At 49.3% G+C, this 24705-nt stretch overlaps 1 protein-coding gene across 2 annotated transcripts in view; it reads right to left on the reverse strand.

The window, feature by feature from the left end:
- ASAP1 (ArfGAP with SH3 domain, ankyrin repeat and PH domain 1) overlaps positions 1–23612 on the reverse strand; it is a 273724-nt gene extending 250112 nt beyond the window's left edge. The window contains exons 1-2 of one of the 2 annotated variants that reach the window (XM_065895628.1): positions 23572–23612; positions 19820–19946 (exon numbers count right to left, since the gene is read on the reverse strand). In XM_065895628.1, the coding sequence (XP_065751700.1) occupies positions 19820–19946; positions 23572–23612 (168 nt within the window). Of the gene's footprint in view, positions 1–19819; positions 19947–23571 lie in introns of those variants that run through there. The other variant, XM_065895629.1, reaches the window with a different exon arrangement.
- Between the last annotated feature and the right edge of the window lie 1093 nt (positions 23613–24705).

The raw sequence follows: 24705 nt of genomic DNA on the forward strand, positions 1-24705 counted from the left end.
CTCTCAAAGGGAGAAAAAAGACACCAAAGTTCTTTGTAAACTGTAAAGTGCTCCACAGATGTAAGATGCTGGGAAACTTCTCAGCTGTTAAAGGACCGTGCCGTGGAAAAGACAGGGCCAGATAATTTAGGTCCTGGTGGAGAGCAAGTTGTAAGAGTCAGCGAAGGTCATCTCGAATAGAGCGAAAGGGGCCACGGGGCAACGTGGTAAGTGGGGGAAAGGTAGGGCAGAGCTGGTGAGCAGGGCTGTCACAAGGTCCAGCCCCCGGCAGTTCTCGCCCACCTGAAGGCAGTGTGCTATTTGATTAGATTCTAGAATTTTTAGAGTTGTTTTTCCTTCCTGCCAAAACCACCTCAGGGCTCAAACACAAAACAAAGTCAATTACTTAAAACACAAGGCCATGATCAGTAAGTGCTGAAATCAATAAAAGCACTAATTTAAAGGGATTTGTCTGGTTCCGTGTCCTGAAGTGGGCAGTGGCTGCACACTTAGGGCTGATGAGAAATCCCAATGGTCTGGAAAATGCAGTGGTTGATCTCCGAGATCTCTAAGGCTCCTTCCGCCTCCGAAATGCCAAGATGACATTTTGCACCTTGACCTCTTACAAGTCTTACACCTCTTCCCCATTGTCTGGTCCATGCTACAGACAACACTTCTCCCACACTCTCCTTAACCTCAATGTTCCACACAGAGCCAGGGTCACCTTTGCCTAAATTCTTCAAGGCCCCTCACTGTGTGGATGTGTTCATTTGTTCATTCAAATAGGGTTCATCCTACTGGCTCCCAGGCTTTGGAGGTTAACAAATCAGTAAGACCATGTCCTGTCCTCAAAACAGTAATACGACAGGCTCAAAACCAGTGTCTCCACACAAAGAACAGGCTCAGATGAGTGGCTAGAGGAGGGAATAACCCCAAATGAGTCCCTGTTTTCCAAGCATCCCACACAGTCGTGAGAAGAACGGGTGGCTACAAGGCAAAGGGGAACTTCCCAGGGAATGAAAAGCCAGGGAATGAGGAGTAGTAGAGGGACTGACATAGCAGTTTATCCTATAAGAGAGTCAAACAGGGTTAGGCCCTCAGGGAGTACCCACTGCTGCTTCAGAAATAAACAGAAATTAACTCACCCTGGGTAACAATTAGTGCTGGGTGTGGCACAAGTCCCTCTCCCTTCCTACTATAACCTTTCTAGGGGAAAGGGCACGAGCAGAAATTGAATATCTGATGAAGAATATTTGCAGTATTCATATTCTTGTCTTCAATGCAGAAAATGTGTGTGTGTGTGTATATTTTTTAACTACAAATTTACAGATTTTCATTCCATTTCTACTTTTCTTTTTTTTTTTTTGCGGTACGCGGGCCTCTCACTGTTGTGGCCTCTCCCATTGCGGAGCACAGGCTCCGGACGCGCAGGCCCAGCGGCCATGGCTCACGGGCCCAGCCGCTCCACGGCATGTGGGATCTTCCCGGACCGGGGCATGAACCCGTGTCCCCTGCATCGGCAGGCGGACTCTCAACCACTGCGCCACCAGGGAAGCCCTACTTTTCTTTAACAAGCTATAAAGCCTAAGGCAGTGGTGTGACACCGAGGAGTTGAACACATCTGGGTTGAAACTTAGCTCTACCATAAACCAGCTGTGAAACTGGAGCATGTACTGATCTTCTCTGTGCATCTCTTCTCTCCTATGAAGTGCAGAAACTCTTGCAAAGCTGTCTTAAGAATGAGAAGTCTGTGAAGAACTTAGCACAGTACTAGGCTCCAAAGGAAAGCTTAATAAGTTGTGGCTATTATAAAACTATAATGGCTCCTGAATGCTTCTAAAGACTGCCAAGCATGGCAATGGATGCTGAAGACATTTCCAGAAGGCTACCTAGTAGAATCCCAGGCTTGCATTTCTTTTTTTCTTTTTAGAGGGGGTTGTTCCGGACTGGGTTTGTGTTTTGCTTTGCTCTAACCAATAGTTAGTGTGACTGAGCGAGGCCAAAAGGTTCTGGGGGTGCTAACAGATCAAACTAAGTCACTAAGTCAAGTGACACGACGCGTCATTGCAGGAAGCGAATTCGACACCGAACTCCCAACCCACAGCTCCAGAGTAAAGCACACCCACTACCCACAGCATGCCTGGGTAGGCGCAGGGCAACAGGAGGGCCACCCCAAATGGATGTATGATCTTGGGTCACAAGGTCAAGCTCCTGCCCATTACTCACGCTTGCGAGAGTAAGTCTCGGGAAGCGCCCAGTGTCCAGCGTTGGAGGAGACGTGACCAAGCAGCAGTTGTGGGATCTTGGGTAAGAGCTGCAATGCACAGCGGGTTAAGAGCAGAGACCTGGAGACTAGACAGATCTCAGCCTGAACCGTGGTTCTTTCCCTTCAGCAGCACAACGTGAGCCAGGAAACTACCCACTGCCCAGCCCCAGGCTCCTCATCCGAAAATTCAGGTATTACCTACATCATAGATCTGTTGTGAGGATCAAATGATAAAATACATGTCAAGAGCCCGGCACCCCTCTGAGTCTCTGTTTCCACAAGCTGCAACACGGACACCTGAGAATCCACGTCCTAAGGTTGATGCCAAGATTAAATTATGCAACATGTTAACTGCCCAGCCCAATACCAGACATATACCAGGTAACCAGGGCTCAGGCACCAAGGGTTCACTAACAGGCTCTAGGAGATTCTTGGAAACAAAAAGGGAAAGAGGAAAGCATTTGTTTATGTAACAATTTATTAACAAACAAAAGAAAAGGGGGCAGTGAGAAACCAGGGATTCAAACTAAGAGACTCAGGGAACTTGGCATTTTTCCTAAGGGTTCACTGGACTGATATATGGGGAGAGACAGGAAGCTACACCGTAAGGCGTAAGCGGATCCCCATGCTCAACACCTCAACTACCTCCCAACCGCCTCCGCAAGGCGCCTGAAAGGCCACATTCTGCTGGGTCAGGGCATCGTGCACTGCAGGAGGTCCACACAGCTGTGGGACAGGCAAGCCGCTGCAATGCATCATCAGGCTTCAACACCCGTAAGGGAACAGCCTCGCCGAGACTGTCTTCCAGGAGAGTCAGCTGAAAGCAGCCTCTGGTAGGGAAGATATCAGTCCTGAGCCAGGACAATCACCATGCGGGGTAAGGAGGAGAATGTCCTGAGCCCTAAGAGGAAACAAGAAGACTTAAAGGGGCAAGAAGGATGAAGAAGGCTACGGGGGAGGATGACACCAGTCATGAAAAGACCGTGGGCCTCAGACACACAACCTCCAGCTTCCCCCACTGACTGCACACCTTGGTCAAGCCACCCTATTTCTCTGTGCTCAATCTTATCACCTGTAAAATGAAGTGAATACTGCTCACTTTCCAGATGCTCTGAGGATTCTGTAAGATGCCGCAGGTAAAGTACTCAGCATGGAGCCCAGAACGTTGTACCGAGAGCCAACCCGGACTTGAAGAAGTCTACGCTAAGCTACTGATAAAATCCCATGGGAAAAATGCTCCAGAAAGCCACTGCTTGGATTCCCTGGGGAAGGAGAGGCCCAACACATTCAGAGGCAACTCAGACTTACGGGCCTCTCTGAAACCTTCAGAGCTGGGAAAACACCAGCCCACGCAAACACTAGTGGTGGGGTTTCCAGGTTAACCCTGGAAAACCTTATGAGCCCATCATGTAACAATTCACATGACAAAGTGATGGGGCTCACCAGGCCAGACACAACTCAAGGACATCTGAAATACAACTTGGCTTCTTAAAAAACATTATGTGCCAACTCTCAGACAGGACAAGGTGCTCTTGGCACCTTCCTCCCCTCAGGTTACTCCCAAGGCCCCGGCCCCGGTACCCCATCAAGCCCACCCAACTTCTAGAGGAGCCCCCTCGCTCTAAAACACACACCCCCGGCAGCTACTTCTCAGCCAAGTGGTAGGTTGGAAACAGTCCAACTAGCTAATTCACAACCACGTGTCAAGGATGTGGCAGTACTTGGGTCTACAAGAGATACTCACTGATCCAAAGGAGTTTCTCAGCTGGAGAAATGGCCTGTGGAGCTAACAGGGGAAGGGAAACCATCCAGGCAGCAAAGGAGAAAGGAGAGGAGCTACCCAGGCCGGGTGACACCCTGGCAAGGAGTCCAACGGACTCCACGTCTGTTTCCTACACGTGCCCCCTTTCCTTAGCGAATGCGATTTCTGTATTCCTGAAGCCACGAGGCTCAAGCCCTCACAAACTTATTTCCACGGTGAGCGGGGATTTGGGCAGGGAGGCTACAGAAGGCAAAGAAGTCACCACTAAGGACTGGAGGGCTGACAGGGTGGAGCTGCCCACTTCCCCGTGACACCGAGATGGCATGGGCTCTCGGCCCTCCATCCACTCCACTCCGCAAACAGTGCAAGAACACCCACGCTAGCTCCTCTTCCCCTCCACACTCACAGTAACTTCTGGTGCACCAACACACGGGAGAGGGCAACAGCACACCCGAAGTCCGAGCTTTCCCTCTGGAGAAACTTAAAAGTCAAGGTCTCACTCGGTGCTGTCCCTGTGTGGGCAAAAAGCTCATTCACAGGCTGCCCAGGGCTTGGGGGGCAGGTAATGTCACACGAGCCATCCTTCTGGGGGAATCTGGCTATATGACAACCATTTCAGAAATTTATGAATACACCTGGCTTTCGACCCAATAATTCCCCTCCTAGGAATCTAGCAACACTAGGGCGGATAATGACAGATGCATTCACACATTCACTGCTCTGTTTCTGCTGAGCCTGACTGTAAAAACACAAACTCCTCAGTCAGGGGTAACTTAAGGGAAGGAGGGAAATGCCATTAACATAATGACGTGCCTTATAAAATGTTACTGAAGACTTTTTAATGATATGGGGAAATGCTCACAACGCTTTAAATGAAGGTAAGCGGGATGTAGATGAATCTGAAAGGAAAGCCCAAAGAGACAGGAGTGGTTATCCCTAGCTGCCAGGATTATGGATAACTTTTCAGTTTTCTTTTTTATGCTCTTCCTACTAGTTTTCTACAAAGGGAATACATTCCTTTTATGCTCAATATGAAAAAATTATTGGGAACAAAAGTATGTTAAGAATAGATTGCAGGACAGGAACCATCATTGCCATTGCACTGGCAAGAGCAGTTTCAGTGGAATAATAACGATGAAAGTCGGCTGAGGTAGATTCAAGAGAATGGAAAATGAGAAATTGGAGGGAGTGAATAGAGACAACTCTTTTAAAGAGTTTTGCTATGAAAGGGAGCAGAGAGATGAGCGATTAAAGGTACTATGGTACGTTTATATGTTCATGGGAACGATGCAGTGGAAAGGGAAGGGCTGATGATGCAAGAGAGAGGGAAGGATCACTGCAGGAGGAAGGCTCTTGAGTAGGTGAAGGAAAGGGGCTGAGATCCAGGGCTCAAGATAAAGGGACTGAGGACAGGATGAGGATGGCTCAGCCACTGTCATGGGAGAAAAAGCCATGTATATGGATTCAGACCCAGGTCAGGGGGTAGATTCAGTGGCTGGAGCATAAGGAAGTGCTCTTCTGATTGCTTCTGTTTGCTCAATGAAATGAGAACAATGCCATCCGCTGACAGTGAAAAGGGGAGAGTAATGGGGGTTCGAATAGAAAGAAGAGGTAGGAAACAGTCCTCCTGAAGAGTGGAAGAACAACATAAATAAGACAAAGAGTAGATTTTCCCTGCGGTGCTAGGACCCACCTGAGGTTCATAAATTTAAGATGTGACAGGTTGGCAAATCCGGCTGCTGTTCTCCAGCCACATTCAACTACTCGGGTGTAGTCTCAAAGTAGAGGCAAAGGTGCTTCCGGTCAGTGTTGTGGCTTTGGAAGGTGGACACAATACAAGGAGAGGGACAAGAGGGATGAGAGTGTATGGCAGGGAGACTGCACACCTGACCAGTCACGGGGTAAAAAGGGGAATGAAGCTATGAGGGGGCGAAGAGCAGCGGATGGGTCGCAGAGCAGCATCGGTGGACTGGAGGCCCTGACGTGGTCAAAGACCTGGTAGGGTCTGCAAATTAGTGGATGTGAGACGGACCAGTAGGTACTGGCGAGGCACCCAGAGAATGGGATGCTTGAAATAGAGACTTTGAAAGTGGTTCATGAACACAACATTGTAAATCAACTATACTTCAATAAAACTTTTTTTTTAAAGAAAGAGTAGATTGCAGGGTTTCCCTGGTGGCACAGTGGTTAAGAATCCACCTGCCAATGCAGGCGACATGGGTTCGAGCCCTGGCCTGGGAAGATCCCACATGCTGTGGAGCAACTAAGCCCGTGTGCTACAATTACTGAGCCTGTGCTCTAGAGCCTGCGAGCCACAACTACTGAAGCCCACACACCTAGAGCCCGTGCTCCGCAACAAGAGAAGCCACTGCAACGAGAAGCCCACGCACCGCAAGGAAGAGGAGACCCCGCTCGCTGCAACTAGAGGAAGCCTGCACGCAGCAACAAAGATCCAAGGCAGCCAAAAATAAATATAAAATAAATTTATTTCTTTTAAAAAAGAATAGATTGTAGCCTAACACAACACTATAAAGCAACTATACCCCAATAAAAATTAAAAAAAAAAAAAAAAAAAAGAAGACCGTAGCACCTGTTGAATGACACCAGAGACACAAGCAATGCTATCCAGACTATGGGAAACTCTATGGGACAAACAACTCTTTTCGTCCACAAATAAATTACAAAGAAAACAAAAGACGGGGTACCCACAGATTAAAGACATTTTACATACATGTCAAGTTGAACCTATGGATTGCATTTGGATCCTGGTTTGAACAAATCATTAGAAAAAAAAAGATAGCTGGGGAAATTTGAACACTGACTGAATATTTAATGTTATATTGAGAAAATGTTCGTTTTTTGATGTGATCATTATATTTATTGTGGTTCAGCGTGGCTGTTGTTTTTCAAGTCCGTATCTTTCAGAGATACACACTAAAATATGTATGGATGAAATGAAAGAATTTCTGGAATTGCTTCAAAAATCAAGGTGGGGCGGTAGGGATAAAAACAAGAGTGGCCAAAGCAGATCACTGTCGAAGCTGGTAGGTGGAAGTTCCTACTGGTTTCTCTACTTCTGCATGTGTGAAAGTCACAAACAAACCAACAAACTAAAACAGAAACATGCCCAAAGTAACTGAGCTACTAAGGAAAAAAGAGACTACAAAAGCTATTTGTGTGTGGGGGTGGGGGGGGGGAATCCAAGAATGCAAAGCATTACAAAATAGTCCAATAATAAAATCCATGTTCTTTTTTTTAAGTCAGAAGGTATTCTTTAAGTAAAAAATCGCCTGACAAAACATCCCATAGATCCACCTCTTTCAGATGGTGAGCTTTCCACAGGGCAGTGGGGTGGGACACAACACACGAGACTGGATGGCAGAACTGTCCTGGAGCTTCAGCACGCTACTTCTTCAGTCCTGTGACCTCTGACAAGTCATTTCAACTTTCTGAGCCTCCGTTTCCTCATCTGTCAAATGAGGAAATGGTAGCTTTGTTGCCTTAAAAAGTGTCGTGGATGAAATGAGACACTACGTATTCATAAGCAGTTATAACAGAGTACAGAAAAGTTGGAGAGTAAACCCAGAGCACAACTGCTCGTAAAATCACGATTCACTCCTTACCGTTTGTAAAGGAAAATCAGAGATGAACTCTTTTTGAAAATACCTATTCTCTTGGTAATCCCTCTGATACCATATCACAAACTGGCTGCCCCAGACAATGCATATAAATTATCCAAATTTAAACGCCTCCCATTCAACTTTAAGGAAACAAAGCCAGAGGGGAAAATGCTTTCTCTTCCACTGGAATATGCAGGTCTTGTTTGTGTGTTTGTTTCCACTAAGAAAGTAAACACTAACCTGACTCTCTTCCTTTCCCTTGCACTTTGCAGCTAAATCACAGCAAAGTCAGGCTGGTTGGATGTAGGAAGGGTTTGGCTGCAGAGCCCAACAGACCTGGGTGTGATTCCCGGCTCCATTATTTATTAGCTGGGTGACTCGAGGGTTAAAAATAACACAGACAGTTATTTCTGTACTCAGGACAGAGCTGGGACTCAAAAAGTGAGAGCTGTCACTGTTCCTGAAATTGCTAGCCCACTGAAAGACTGCAGGTTGCAGACACCAAAAATCCCAGACCAAAAAGTCAGCTGGGATCCAGGTCTGCCATGAATGTGGCAAGACCTCCAGGAAATTTAGCAATCGAGGGTTTTTTCTGCTCTACGTAATTGGTAGGCATACAACTGAAGTCCAGAGAGGTAGACAGCAGCATTTGGAAAACTTTTACCAGACCTACCCTCAACAACTATAAATCAAATGCAATTTCACTCTACCCTTCACTATTTTAGTCATATTTCTGAGTGACAGTAGGTAAAAGAAAAGGGGGCAGGGGGAGAGAGTATCCCTGGCCTCAAGGTACTTACAATCTACTAAAAGTGAATACATGTATGACCATGAATAAGTATATAATTTAGTTAATTAGCCAACTGGAGGGGAAAAAATGTGATTTCCATGACCACCCAGTGGTATTTAATATCTTGTCAGGAAGTTCTTATTCAACTCTAACCGGAATGTCTCATGCTTCAGCTGAAGCCTATTTCCTGATTGTTCTACTTCATTAACACTCCATTCACAATATAAAGCATTTTTTCTTTAGGACGAGTCTGAGGTAGAAAGAGCATGGACTGAAAAAAAAAAAAAGAAAAAGAAAGAGCATGGACTGGTCTGAATCCTTTCTAAGCCAAGCCTGTCATCTGTAAAACGGGCAACAGTGCCCACCCCACAGAGCTGCTGGAAGGACTGAATTAAGTGGCATGATGTGTGTAAGGCATCCAGCAGAGTGCCCAGCGTAGAGAAGGTGCTTAATTGTAGCGCTGGCGGATTCAGAATTTGTTCAAACTCTTTTACGCAAAATGCAGAAGCCTTGAGACAGTGACCACGCTCTTTGACTTGGCACCATTTTATTTACCGGGAGGCGGTGCATTCACTTGCATTGCTATGAAAAGTATTACTACTATTAAAGCAGCAGCAGCTGCTAGGCCAGCAGTGAACGCTTATTTTGATTTGCACTTCGTGGAAATAAGGAGTATCTAATTTTATGTAAGTGTCATTAATGTGAATAAGCATGACAAGGAAAAGGAAATGGGCTACATTTTAAAAGATGATTAATGAAACATGAAAGAAGACTCCCCACATTTGAAAACAGCAAAGACGCTCAAGTTTTATTTTGTGTGTAACTGCTCAGTGAATTCACTTAAATGGAAAGAAAGCCGCGGGCCCTCGTCAGACGTTTAAGCAGCTTCTGTTACTCGACACTGGGAGACAGCCAATCAAAGCAGCACATTTCCCCAGCAGAGCCCAGCTGCCCTGCTGAATCTTCCATCCGCCCTGGGTATCTATGGGAGATTACTTCTGAGCACCATGTCATCACCATGGGTTTAAACGGCAGTGGGGTGTTTCTCCTCCACCCACACCCTGTGTGGAATGTTGGTCTTTCTTGACCACGGCAGCACGGTGCCCTGACCGCAGCCCTTCAAATGTCCCAAATGAATACAGAGCAGGGGGGTCACGGGGAGGCGAGACTTGCAGAGGGAAGGGCAGAGAAGCTGACACCCCCAGGACCGCTGGGGCGAGGCACAGGGCTGCGGCTGGTCCTCCTGACAACCCTGGGAGGGAGGCACTGTCATCTCCGTGTGGCTCTCACTCCACTGAAGGATGCTGACGGCGGGACCAGAAGACCAGATCCTCGTCCCATCGCCCTTGTGATCTGGGGTAGAGGGGGTGCTTCCCTACTCCCTTAGCTGTCTCTGAGGACCACCATCACGCCCAGTCCCTGCTGAAGAGGGACTCCCTCCCATCCGATAGCCCCACCAACCCACCAAAGCTGACTGCACTAGCAGTGGTCTCCTGACCCCAGCTGGCTGACCCGACCCCCCGTCCCAGGTATCCCAGCCAGGCATACAGACTAAGCTGGTGGGAGGCACTAGAGCCAGGGCTGCCAATCTCTACCGTCTGCTCAAGAGAATATCCTCACTTCCTACCATTCTTGCTCCCCACGTTCCATAAAATACCCCCCCGGGAGCCCTTATAATAAACCCTCATTTTGCCTGAACTAGCTGTATTTTGTTTTCTTGGGGGGAGGCAGAGTCTGTTACTTCCAACAAAAGAGCCTAACACACTTGGGCTTTCTGGGTCTCAGCTTCCTCGTCCACAGAAAGCAGGAGACGGTCTCTAAGGCCTTTTCCAGCTCTGTCAAGTATATTCCCTAATAATACAGGGCACTGGGGACACGGCCGTGCTTGCCCTAGCCCCTGAGCACAACGCTACAGAAATACAAGGTATACAGGCTCTATTAATAACAGAAAGAGCTTGGAAGAACTTATCTTTTTCTCCATCCAAATCACATCTGGCAGGGAAAGGGATGGTCTGGATGGACTCTGCTTTCTGTAATAGTTGCTACATGCAATGCAATCATCTTTGGGGCTCTACCTCCCTGGGGCAAGAGGCTCTGATTTTGTTTTCCTAGCCTCTGGGTGGCTAAATTGGGTGCTGTCTTACCAAAGGCACACATATTCCAGTTCTTTTGGGAAAATTATACCATAGCCTTGGCGTTAAAATTCAGTTCTTACATAAGTGACCACAAACAGCACCATGATACAGGGCTGCTCAGAAGGGGCTCTGGGTGGGAAGAACCCACTGTAAACTCCCAGATTCTGTTAAGACCAAGCGGGGTCAAGGGCCTCCAGGTCTGACGTAACTCCTGCCCCACAAATAACGAAAATTCATCTTACTGACACTGAAAAGAAGTTATGGGGCTTCCCTGGTGGCACAGTGGTTAAGAATCCGCCTGCCAATACAGGGGACACGGGTTCGAGCCCTGGCCTTAGTTGCCGTGGAGCAACTAAGCGCGTGCACCACAACTACTGAAGCCCACGCGCCTAGACCCTAGTGCTCCGCAACTAGAGAAGCTACTGCAATGAGAAGCCCACGCACCGCAACGAAGAGTAGTCCCCACTCGCCGCAACTAGAGAAAGCCTGTGCACAGCAATGAAGACCCAATGCAGCCAAAAATTTAAAAAATAATAACAATAATAAAAAGAAGTTATGAGGCACACAGAAATGCAAATTCAAGGGTAGATCCTTTTCTGTGAAGGCGCCTGCCTCCAAACCAAAATAGAATTCCTTGTGGTCTCAGTGCTTCAAGCTGTAATCAGTAAAGCAAACAACCAAGCTGCCACGCTCGGGTCCCAGTCAGGGCCAACACATAAATGCTTTCCCCAGCACCTCCCCACAAATGACCAAAACCAAATACCTGCATTTATTATTTAACAGAGAACGCGGCTCATTACCCCAAAGCCCCAGCAAAAACCAAAAGGGGCAGCACTGCCCCAGCTTTGACGCACCAATGGAGGGGATGCGGCAGAAGGAGGTCGGGGGAAGGAAACAAAGAGTCAGCAGTGACACCAGGAAGCACGGACAGCAAGGCTGCGCCGGCAGAGCCCATCAGACCGGCCTGGGTCCGAGGGGACAGCTCTGGCCACTGCTTCCCTTACTTCCCAGCAGTACCGCCAAGGGCTGAGTATAGAGTAAAACGGAGTTGACAGTCTATTTCAGATCAAGTTGGCTTTGACCGTGACCGCCCCCGTGGTCAATGTGTTTAGTGCTGCCCTAGTCCTCCCTCTAGTCCCATCTGCGCCTCCACCCTCCAGCTCCTCCCAGGCACACAGCTGGCTCTGTCACTGACCTCATCACGCATCCGTCCAAAATGACTCTACCGAGTCTCATCCTCTCGGTCACACATTCAAGGGTCCAACCCAATTGATAATAAACAGCAACAAGAGTGACGGTAAGACCAAGCATTTAGAGAGCACCAACCATGCCGGGCACGGCTCCATGCACTTCACGTACACTGACTCACTAAGAGGCAGGTACTATCCCCATGAGGGCACTAAGACACCCGAAGGTTCAGTGACTTGCCTGACACACACTAGAAGATAACAGGGCTGCAATTAACCTCGGCAAGGGAACTTTGTCCTCCTCGACCCAAATGATGCCGCTGATCCACAGTGGAAAGAGCTCTGCCCGGCTCCCCATCAAGGAATGCCTTTCACCTCCTTCCTCCCCGCGCCACGGGAGGAAGCCTGACTAATGAGACAGGTCAGGCCTTGGCATTCACAGGGCCACATTTTACCAGTAATGCAGTCACCTGATGAGCGCCGCGCTTGCATTATCTCCTTTAATACTCGAAACAATGCCATTTATTCATCGAATGAGGAAACCGAGGCTGAGCTGCAAAGTGATCCCCATCCGGCTCCCATCACTTACTCGCGTTTAAATAATACATGTGGGAATGGCTGAGGCCAAGGTCTGCCTCTAGTCCCCAAATGACTAGGTTACATAAATGGAAACCACCTCCCTGAGGCTCCCTTGACTCCCAGACGTAAAGACAAAGGTCTGGGTAACGTCTGAACATCCAACACCACAAATGCTTCTAATGATAGCCTCCCAGCCCCACATCAGGGACTGCCGCTGCAGCTTCGCACAGCAGGTCATGTGAGAGCAGGACTTAACAGCATAGCGGCTGGCAAGATCAGGTTCCCAAGTTCAGGTTCATTCACCACTCCTTCTACCTGGAAGCAAGTTCTAGGGAACGACACTGGAAAAGGCATCATCGCAAGAGCCACAGGGTCCCGCCCATCCCCCCCCACCCCCACCCCCCGCCCCGTGTACAACCAGCCTCCATAGCCCTTTGGGAGAGCAGAGTGCAAACAGCCTGGGCTAGGAGTCAGGAGACTGGAATTCAAATCCCTGCCTAATTTCCTTGCCATCTTTAGGTCTCCGTTTCCACCTGTGAAAGCAACGTTACTAAACTCGATCTGTGCGGGTCCTTTTCCTTCGTGAGCTTCCTCCCACCGGAATACAAAACTCGAAGCTGCTTCTAGCAAAACCAAAAACAAGAATGAGAGAACATTTTGCTTCCCAATGTTAGGAATCTATAACTGGCAATCCAAGTATCTGACCAGCAGGAGATAATCAGTGCTCCACCACCAAGCGGATGTATTTCAGCCAAAATCCAAGACAACTGGCAGGAGAAATATGCTGACCCACGCTATGAGAGGTGTCTATTAATTTTCCTGGGCTACTGCCAGTGGCTGCTGGACCCACATGGCAACTTCCGTGGGCCCCTCAGAGACCAGGCTCCTAGGCTGGCAAGCACCAGACTAGATTTTCTCCGAGGCCCCTTCAGCTCTGATGTCCAGAGTTCCCCAGCACCCAGCCCAAAGGCAGGGCTGTGATGGGCAGGAAGCCTGAAGGCAGCCAGCCGGGAGAGCCCTGCAGCACTCCAATCCAGAGTCTCGGTTCTTCAGCCAGGGCTGCAGGCAGCTCACAGGCAAAGACAGGTTAGTCAACAGTCCCAGACCAAGTATGCCAGGGTGGAGCTGGAAGCCACAGGGCCTTTTCCACTTCTGTCGAGCCCAGGGAGGACCGCTGGCAGTGCTGTCTCTGACTACAAAAGACAGAGATTTCAAGAGAGGTCCAACAAGAGGTCTCTTAAGAAGAAAGAAAAACAACTTTCCCTTCTTCTTCTTCTCTACCCCAAACTATCTTTGTCTCTCTCTCTCTGTCTCTGGCACTAGAAATCAAGTGGAGATAAGAAAAATAATCAGTAGACATCTGCAAGACAAAAAACAAACAAACAAAAAAACTAGCAGACAGGAAGCACAAAAGAGTGAACTAGAGATGAAACAGAAAGGCTTTCAGATCCAGAGATCCTGCACTCAGAGCATTCAATACTGTGTGACCTTGGGGAACACATTTTACCTCTCTGAGCCTTGGTTTATTCATATGTAAAAAAATGATAAGAATGCTATCAGACAGGGATTTTATTAGATGGTAGAAGTGTACAATGGTTTTTAAACCCTAAAGATGTATATAAAAGGCAAACAGCATTAGCTTGGACTAGCCGGCTAACAGGTTTGAGCCTCATTTTAGAAAGAGGATGAGTTCTGGTACATAAAGGAAGTGTCCTTCTCTCCTTGCTTCTATAGGCAAATGTATCCTTCACTCACTGGCCTTTGCTGGTTATGTCCAGAGAAAACTCACCCTAAGTACCTCAGGACTGAGGGCTGAGCCACAGAGCCCAGAATTTTGCATGGGACAGTGGCATCGGGGAAGACCTGTTCACCTTTTGTTGTTTTATCTTCAAGAGTTCAGGGACAAGGTAAGCACATATTCTTAACCTTAAGCAATGCAAAGGACCAACTTTGATATTATCTAAACCCTTCCTGAGACTTGTTTTTTTTAAGACTACAACCAAGTTTAGCAGCCACTATATAAAGGAGCACTTCCTATTAAGTTTGCCAGCTTTTAAAATTTAAGAGAAGCAATGCAATTGCATTCTAGAACACTGGGAGCTGATGAACAAGGTCAGACTCCAAGCCCTGGCCATACAGGTCCTACATGTGAGATTCCCTAGAACAACACTTGAGGACTTAAAAGCATTTATCTAAGATTGACAATGACCTCTAGTCATGAGCATGGAAGAAGATGCCCCAAAGAACATGGATAAAAATGAAAACTTACATGGGGTGGGAGGAAACACATACAGATGAAGTCTGACTGGCATGCATGGAAACACTATAGATATGGGATTAATTCCCAAATCCACTACTTACCGTTTGTGTGATGTTGGGCAAAAGACTTAGCTATCACAAGATGAGGTCAATGATAACAGTAGGGTAAACGTCAGCATGAAATAATAGTGCATGGGGCTGGCACACAGTAAGAGCACTAACAGCTGGTAACTACTGTTATTTTGGAACAGGCCTTGATAAGGAACCTCCATTCCACACTTTCATTCATTTCTTCATTTAGCCAAACATTTCTATGCCTTCAGAAAGGACTGAACACCGCATCTGCCCATGCTAATACAAGCCAGCCTCTGATGCAAGACCCACACTTGACTGAAAACCCCCTTAACAAAACTTTTAGACTGTTGAGGGCAGGGCTGTTCATCTTAGCATGCCCAGGGTCCAGCACACTTCAGGCCACGTGTATGGACAATCTGTATATTGACTGGACGAGTGATTCAGCTTGTGTCACAGGATAATGCCCTATGTTATTTTCCCCCACCTACGAGCTGCCCCTTTCTACCTTGTTAAGAGAGATGGCCCCACTGAGCTCTCTCTCCAAGACCATCAGATTCTCCATAACCTAATCCAGGTAGCACGGCCCCCCATACCTCCACTAGGCTGTACACAGCAAGCGCTCCCCCAAAATATGCTGAGTGAATGCTGTTCCTGGATGATGCCAAGTAAGTTCCCACATTTGAATCTGAAAAACCACACGCAAATCTGTGAAAGCACAGCGGAGAAAAATTAGTGCATTTAGGGATTACCTGGAAGAACTCCCTGGAACGTGAACATGAAGAAAAACCAAGCCACCTAGGAACTTAGGTACCTCTGTTTCATGAGACCAAAATGAGAAGGGACAATAAAAGTGAAGCCTCCTTGGGGCTTCCCTGGTGCCGCAGTGGTTAAGAATCCGCCTGCCAATGCAGGAGACACAGGTTCGAGCCCTGGTCCGGGAAGATCCCACATGCCGTGGAGCAGCTAAGCCCACGCGCCACAACTACTGAGCCTGCGCTCTAGAGCCCGCGAGCCACAACTAGAGAAAGCCCGTGCGCAGCAACAAAGACCCAACACAGCCTAATATATAAATTTATTAAAAAAAAAAAAAAGTGAAGCCTCCTATGTTCCCTACAAAACCCCTGGAATATGTCTTTGTAGACATTTAGAACGTCTACTTTTTGTCTTAACTGTTTAGGATTTCCTAACTCACTTACTTACTAGCCATTTGACCTTGGAGACAAATCACTTCATCTCAGTTTTCTTCTCTGTAAAATGGAGGTAACAACTGTCCCTCCTTCATAAAGCCTGTATGAGGGTTAAGTGTGATCACGCGTGCCGTGTGTCTTCAGTGCGCCTGGTACAGAGCAGCTGCTCAATAAATGGGCAGAACATGCCTCCTCCACCGTCACCCAAGGTAAAAGTGCTGGGTCAATACTAAATAACCAAGCCGACCTTCGTGTATCATACTGGACTCTCCCCATCACCAAGCACTAAGTATGGACCGATCTAAGCCTTTAAATGGAGTCTATCCTACTCTCTCCCCGGACAGTGGTCCTGGAATGTGCCTGCTTGCTACCTTCTTGGGAAAGCTCTGCCTTCTCCTAGTCATTTACTCATAATTTCCAAACAGTCACAAGTCAAATGGCACACATCAGTGTGTTCTGGTTGCTGAATAAGCAAAACACTGGCTTTTTGCTTGGAAAACACTCACACACCAGCATGAAACCTTGGCAGCCCGTCCGCTCTTGCCTCTCAAAAGCAGCCACTCATTGTGTGCCAGCCACGCCATGACTTCTAGAGTCATGTGGGACCCTTTGCCCCCAAAGGTGAAGCCCAGAAGTAAACGCTTTTCCTTTTTTACCAAATATTTCTGACCCAGCTCCTTGAGTGCACATCACAGAGAGATGAAAGTAAAAGCGCCAACATCTGCAAAGCACAGAACTCTTTGCCGACGGGACGCAGCAAAAGGGAGAGTGTGGGCTAATTTGGGGTTCCAAGCTAGGAGATCGAATACAATCTTTTAGGTGAGACTTAGGAATCCAAAGAGCAAAAAAGCTCACAGGTAAATAGGAAGACAATTAGCAGAACCAGAAAAAGATTTTAAAAAAAAATTCTAAGCTGCCCTAATTAATTCCTGTTCCTGAGTTTCCACATCACCAAAAAAGTACCCAAAAGTTCTATCCCTAGGAATAACCACAAGATAACACAAACAGTGCTCTTAAAGTTTCCATATATCTCACTCATGAAGCCTAGGCCAACAAGATTTCGTGGTCTGGCCCAAAACTTTTCCTTATATTTTGAGGATAACAACCTTAAGCCCCATAATTTTTTTTTGATTAATTAATTTAATTTTTGGCTGTGTTGGGTCTTCATTGCTGCATGCGGGCTTTTCCCTGGTTGCAGCAAGCAGGGTCTACTCTTTGTTGCAGTGCACGGGCTTCTCATTGCAGTGGCTTTTCTTACAAAGCAACGAGCTCTAGGTGCACAGGCTTCAGTAGCTGAGGCTCAGTAGTTGTGGCTCGTGGACTCTAGAGCTCAGGCTCAGTAGTTGTGGCGCACGGGCTTAGTTGCTCCGCAGCATGTGATATCTTCCCGGACCAGGGCTCGAACCTGTGTCCCCTGCACTGGCAGGTGGATTCTTAACGACTGCGCCACCAGGGAAGTCCTAAGCCCCATAATTTTTAAGAACTGAATTGTGATCCACTCAAGACATTTATACTAATGTACTTCTTCCACATAGGTAAGCTTGGGTGGGGGGGGATTAAAAATTCAACTGTGGTGATTATCAATTAAGAAACTAAAGGGCATATTTCACATTTATGCTAAAGGCAATCATTCACGAGTCCAACGTCATGGAATACAATTCAACAGTTAACAGATGCAGACTGGAGGCAATGACTTCTTGACCAGGACTGCACTTGAGTTTAGAAAAACAGTTACAAAATTATTGTGCCGCTCTCTATGAAACATTCATTGTGATATTTTTGAGAACATATCAACATACTCCAACATGACACTTTTGAACTTCCAGCCTGGTTCCAAGTCCTTCTCAAGTTCATAGGTGACCACGTTTGTATTATCACCAGGTCTGTTTTTCTATCTAACCTTGCAAAACAATATTCCTCGCCAAAAAAAAATGTATCTGCTGTATTTGCTGTTAAATTTAGTAACCTCAAACGAAGATCAAGGGCAGCTGCATGTAACTTTAAAACATTAGCCCTATCCTCTGGTGTGGCCGCAAAATGTGGGCACATACCCCTACAAACAGCATCCCCAACTATATACTTACCCTTATCACACCCCACACAAACAGAATACAGTGACTCTATCTGACTGTGCAGAAAGGGAAAGTTAAAGCAATTGACAGCTCTATTAGCAGGCACTGAAGAACTTCTCTAGAAGGAAAATAACCGCTCAGTCTAACCGATGTCACAGCCCTTAGAAGCATATACAACTAGTACAGAAGAAGGATGAAAAATGCTCCCATATCAGCATGTTTCAATTTATCACAATCATGTGAAGGACAGACTTGTCATAGGGTTGAATGCCTGGCAAGTCCGTTTAATCCCAGACACCAAACATCAGGCTAGTGCAACAGACAGGCAGTTGACAAAAACAAAAACAAAACAAAGAAGACAGCCATTTACCTCTGGCTTTCCAACACATCTAGTTAGATGGTATTTCTCCAGCTGAATTTCAAAATTCAGTTCAATAACCCAACATTAACTTCAGAGAGACTCCAGAAGCAACCTCAACTGGCATAAAACATTCAGACTAATATGCAACATCAGGCCAGCAAAACAGGACCCAGCACTAGCAGGAACGTCTCCCCTCCTAAAATTTAGGGCCCCTTGGCTTCTGAACACCAGTTCTGCTTATAACCTGACCCAGAGCGAGTATCAAAGCCTGCATCAAGAGCAGTTTGCCCGCAGAAGCCCAAGCTTCTTAATGTTACAGAGGGGGAGCCATGGTGAGCTTAAATCAGAAAGAGCTTCCCAAACCTCAAGTAAACCAACCACACAATAATAATCTAGGCAGGGAAAACGATCTGCCTTCCTAACTTCCCCCAATGCTGTCTTTTTCAGTTGAAATAGGTTTGGCTTCTTTGGAGGGTAGTGGTGCTTTAGAGCACTTACAGATGGGGCAGAGTTCCAGGACAAATGCCTATTTTTATGGAGGTTCGGAGGCTTCTGCAGCTCCTGGGCTTGTGGGTTCCTCCTTACCTACCCACTCTGCCTGATCACTAATTCACTTAAAATTTTAAAGGAAACTGCTACACCCTTGGCTCTGCCCTGGGCACCCACAACCTTTCCCCGGAGGACCCAGATAAGAGGAGCTGTTCTTTCTGCAGTCTCAGGCCTCCCTTCTTCCTGTCTAGCCAGCTCTTCCAGGCAGCATCAGCCTCGGGTCTGCATTCACAGCTTAGGAGTTCCCTGTGGGCAGATCCTGCTGGCGCAGCAGCCTCAGACCCTACCAAACCATCTAGCCAGGGGAGGAGGGTGAGGACCAGTCTGCACAGATATCTCTTTCCACCCAGGGCTTTAGGACTAGAAGGGAGGAATCCTGGGGTGGAGGCAGTCCCGGCCTGAGCCCCCTCTCATTCCTTTGGGATTTTTCCACCGGCCCTCGCCTATGCAGCGAAGCCTGCCTGGCCAAGCCGGGCCTTGGAGAGCTGCATTCACTGACCATCGCCCAGTCCCCTACTAGTGACCTTGGCCACAGGGCTTCGCCTCCCTCTGCCCTCGGTGGCCTGACACCACCTACTTCGCGGGTTATGAGAGGGTCACAAGGATGTGGAAAGCGCCTAGAAGCCTGCTTGGCACCCAGGAAGGGAGCAAGAGAGGGAGAGGACTCGCCTCTTCTTCTGCCTCGGGCTGTCCAGAGCCCGCTCAGTTCTCTCCCCACCTCCAGCTCCGGGGGAAATGGGGCGGGGGCTGCACATCCGAAGTCCCCCGATCACCTGGGAGCGCGGTGGGCGGAGGGGGTCCCGGAGGGGGTGTGGCTCCCCAGGCCCCAACATCCCCATCCTCCCCGGCTCGGAAATCGAAACAATCCAACTGCGAGGCGGCGGCCGCGAGGGGAGGCAGCGAGGCATCCCAGCGGGCGGGCCGGGGTCCCCGGCTGGGGGCCGGGCGCCGGGGGGGGAGGAGGGGGGGATGCGCGGAGGGCACCGGCCCCGACCTACCTCCTCCAGCAGCGTCACGGTGTTCCTGCAGTTGTGCAGCCGCGTGGTGAAGCTGGACGTGGTGGGCGAGTTGTAGTCCTCGGTGGTCTCGGCGATAAACTCGGAGACGGAGATCTGGTCCGGCATCCTGCCGGGGAGGGCGAGACACAAGCGGGGGCGAGGGGTGAGTCACGGCGCAGGCTCCCGGGGCCGCGGGCCGGCCGGCGGCTCATGAACGCCCCGCGCGCAGCCCGCCACCCGCCGCCCGGCCTGGAGCGGCTCGAGATCCCGGCGGCAGCGGCGGCGGCAGGAGAAAGGGCTGGCGGCCGAAGCAGGCGGCGGCGGCGCTCGGCGCGGGGCCCTTCAAACTCTGAGCGGCGCGCGAGGCAGGGGACTCTCGGGGACCCGCCTCCCTCTGCTCATGCCGGCGGCGGCGGGGGAGGGGACGCGGCGCTGCGCGGCGCTGCGCGGGGGCCCGGGCTGGGCAGGTCGGGGCGGCAGGCGCTGCCTTCTCACACGATCTGACAGGCGGCGGCGCGGACACCGACTGAGCACAACACTCCTGCTGGCGGGCTGGCGGGAGGCGGGCGGCGCTCCCGCTACAGTCACGGGGACAAACAAGGAAGTGCTCTGCGCACGCGCCACCGGCCCCCCAACCCGCGCCGCGGCCCCCGCCCCGCCCCACCCCGCCCCGCCGGCCCCGGCCCCGCCCCCGGCCGGCGCCCCCGCGCCGACGCCCGGGCCCCGTTCCGACGCCCGCTCCCGGGCGGGGGCCGCGCGGGGCAGCGGAAGCCCGCGTCCACGGGCAGCCCCCGGAGCAGTTACTCCGGCGAGCTCGTTACGCGAGCGTTTCGCAAGAAGGGGGACCAAAAAAAGTTGTGCGCGTTCTTTTTTAGCCCCGTGTGGGTGCAGGAAGCGAGGCCCGGAGAGCCGCCTCCTGCTGCGAGAGCCGCGGGCCCGGCGACAGGGGCACGGGGCGGCCCGCGCGGCCGCAGCGAGGAGCCGGCCCGGCGCCCGGGCTTGCAGCTGCCCGCTCGCCGGCTCTGGCCCTCACTCCCTTTCAGGGCGCTCACCGCCTTTGGAAGGCTAGTTTTGTGCAGTTTGCTTAAGTCGCTAAAATGCTAAGTGAAGACACATGAAGGGTTCTTTCTTTTTTATAATTTTCTAATCTTTCATTTGCATTTTTTTTTTTTTTAAATCTGAAGGCCAGACGAGGGTCAGGGGTGTAAAAGGTATTTCCCGAGGTGCAAATGGTGTAAAACGCCAAGCAGATGCCAAATTTCAGCGGAAAAATTACCAACAGATTGCTCATTCCTCGGCCCTGGCAGATGGCTATTTTGCTCAATCCACGTAATCCAGAGGATCCATTTAATTTCTCACCATTGATTGTGGATGAAATTGGTTTTGAAAAAAAGAAAAGCTAGGCCCTTAGGAAGCGCCTCAGGATTGGCTCCTGTAATTGGAGCCAATGGGAGCCGCCCGGTAAACTCAGCTCCCAAATGCTCCCCACCCCCACCCCCGCCGCCCCCGGCAGAAGGCTGGCCCCGGGGCCTCTCCTGGGATTGAGTTCCTGCCATCTTGTACGGTTGTCTTGTTGTCTGACAGCCTTCTGCAAACTACAACGGGGTGCCTCAAGGCGGGGAGGGACCTTGTTGACCTGTCTTAGCATTGGGCCTGGGGGGGATTGTCGAATGCAAACGCATCTCCTCGCTCACCGTCAATAACTATTTACTAAGGCTCTAGTATGTGCCCTGGAGATTCCACAATGACAATGAGCTACTCTCCTGACCTTACCTTTTAGTAGGGAAACAGACAAGCAATACTTATGTAGTATAAAGTGGAGCACATATAGAGTAACAAAGTGATGCAGGTGCTATGGTATAAGGAGTGTTCAGAGAAGGCATCTCTGACAAGGTGACATCTTGAGCAGAAAAGAGAATGAGGGGCTGCCTCGTGCTGTTGGCTCTGCGATCTTGGCCTTCAGTTGCCTCCCAAGAAGGGGAAAGATGAGGGCACCAACCCCATGAGGCTGTTAAATGATAACGGATGAGAAAAAGTGCTTTGTGCACAGGAAAGCCACTGTGAGAGTTCCAGCTGTTTTGTCTGCCTGTGCTGGCTGTCCTGAACCTGCACTGTGCCTTCAGAGAACTGTTCATTTCTGTTAGGAAGGCAAAGCCTTTCAGCTAATGAAAGGAAGGCCTTGGTAAGGCAGCACACACCAATAAAGACTCTTCCTTGCCAAAGTGAGGTGTTGAGACATGAGTTCTGAGAGGCATTCTAAAAAATAAGTAAAGAAGCAAACAGGCACCCTCCTTCTCCTCATTCACACTTTAAAAGTTTGGTTTGGGACACACCAAGGCTGAGGTTCTGGGGAGACAGCCAAATGGCCACTGCAGGCCATTTAAGACCTGCACCCGGGGGCTTCCCTGCTGGTCCAGGGGTTAAGAATCCGCCTTCCAAAGCAGAGGACACGGGTTCGATCCCTGGTCGGGGAAGGGACCACGTAGGCAACTAAGCCTGCGCTCAGCAATTACTGAGCCCAGGTGCCCTGGAGCCCATGCGCCACAACTAGAGAGAAGCCCCCACGCCACAGCAAAGAGCCTGCGCGCCGCAACTAAGACCCGACGCAGCCAAAAATAATAAGTAAATATTTTTTTAAAAAAAGACCTGCACCTGGAGGTCACTTGCTCATGTGCTGTTGTTGACAGACTGGCGTATGAGCCACCAGAAGAAAATCCTACCTCTTTTTCCATGTACTAACTGGGCCATCCTGCATCTAGAAGGTTCTGTGACTGGAGCAAATATGGCCGCTACTAGCTTGGGCTAATCAAGCTCTCTGAGCCTCCGTAACCGCATGCTACCCCATGCAGCAGTTGAGAGCCCAACACCCAGCACTTAGACTTCCATCCATTCCAGGAAGGCCTTCCTCTAGGCTGGAAATCAATTTAGACTTTGATTTCACATTATTTCTACTCTTCCCTCTATTCCAAGTTGTCATCGAATGCCTGTCACCTCCGCTGGGCTGGTAGCTGCTTCCATCCCATAGGTATGGCTTAGAGTAGACACTCGATAAATATGAGCCATTACGAAAAGCCTAGAGTCGGTGAATAACTGCCTTAACTCCAGGAGGCCTGGATTCCAGAGCTTTCTCTCCTAATAACTGATGCTGTCACCTTGGGCCTTGGTGCCGTCACTTGTAAAATAAAGGGGTGGGTGTGTCAAAATGACCACACAGATCCCTCCCAGCTGGAGCTGAGTCTGTGCATCCCCTCAGCTCTACAGACGCAAGGAATAAAGATTGTTAGGACAAGCTAAGCTAACTGCGATGGTCAACAGCGGGGATTTCTTTCTTGACGGAACTCACCAGAGTCCAAACTGCTGCCACCAATTGTTGTTTCAGTTTCATTTGAAGATTATGTTATGTATCTGCTCCTCCTCCGGCCAAGAAAGGAGTATGTGGACAATGAGATATTGTGCCCGGGTAAATATATACCTCCTTAGACTGGGCTGCAATTAGAATTTCAAAGGTTCACACCTCCACCCACCATTTCTAGGGTTCATGGGCCATAATCCTTATTTATTTATTTATTTAGCGGTACGCGGGCCTCTCACTGTTGTGGCCTCTCCTGTTGCGGAGCACAGGCTCTGGACGCGCAGGCTCAGCGGCCATGGCTCACGGGCCCAGCAGCTCCGCGGCATGTGGGATCTTCCCGGACCGGGGCATGAACCCGCGTCCCCTGCATTGGCAGGCGGACTCGCAACCACTGCGCCACCAGGGAAGCCCGGCCATAATCCTTTTTAAATTTGAAACCATGCCCCAAAAACCATTCCTGGCTACCTTTTGCGAACAGAATCTGATGCGGGCAAAACTTAAATGCTGGATTCCTTTGTGCAGAGCTGCTCAGAAATACACAGCATCCCTTCCGGAGCCAGGAAAAATACACACACATACTCGTACACACGTGTATGCGTACTTGTGCGCACCCGGCTCTGGCTAAAGCACGCTTCCCCTTTGTTGTCATCATCATTTCCGTCAGACACCCTTCGGCACCCTTGGACTCATCATGCCTGTTTACTCTGAGCACTGCTGACCAAGGTGAGAATGGTCCTTACAGAATACTTTTCTTCTCCTTGAAAAGCGGCGGTAAGAATAGTGATGGTTTATTTCCCTGGTCAGCAATGGCACTACTGACCCCACAGTCATCAGGGATTGTCTGAGTTAGGTTCCCAGTTGCAGGCTCCACTCATCCATCTGCCTAAGGACCAAGGAGGTGCCTTTACAAGATAGCTGACAATGCACCGGGGGGGTGGCAGAGTGGGGAGGGGGTGTGAAGTGCTCTCTGGGCACGAGAAACCAAGAGGAGCTACCGGTGCTCTGATCCACGGTGCTAGGCAGCGGCCCAAGCTGATGGGATGGAATTACAGCATTCCTCCAAGGCTCCCAGTGCCTTCATGGGACAGGGACAACGGGTGGTGTGGGGAGAGAATACGCTTTGTGTTAACTGGGACCTGGGTTTGAATCTCTACTCTGTCACTTATTAGCCTTGTTTTCTCATCTGCAAAATTAGTGTAATAATAAAACTACTACACTACAGGTTGTGTTGACGTGAAATAAAGTGAGAAGATATGGATAAAGCAGTTTGAATAATCAGCCAATGTTAGTTCCCTTTGAACTCCCTTTTTATGTGAAGTATGACTATAAATACGTCTTTTTTCATTCCAAGACTCAGATATCTCCCTAAATTAGTCACCTGGAGGAGGAAAGGAGAGGGCCAAGGGGAGACTGCATAGTAATTCCCAAAGTCTGGGATCTCAGATTTGGGAACCGTCTTTAGAGACCTTGCTTATTCTTTTAAGTATCCCTTGTGAGGTCAGATCCATGAGTGATGGATTTTGGAAGTAAATAA

Source organism: Phocoena phocoena, chromosome 17 (assembly GCF_963924675.1).
Source record: "Phocoena phocoena chromosome 17, mPhoPho1.1, whole genome shotgun sequence".
NCBI lineage: Eukaryota > Metazoa > Chordata > Mammalia > Artiodactyla > Phocoenidae > Phocoena > Phocoena phocoena.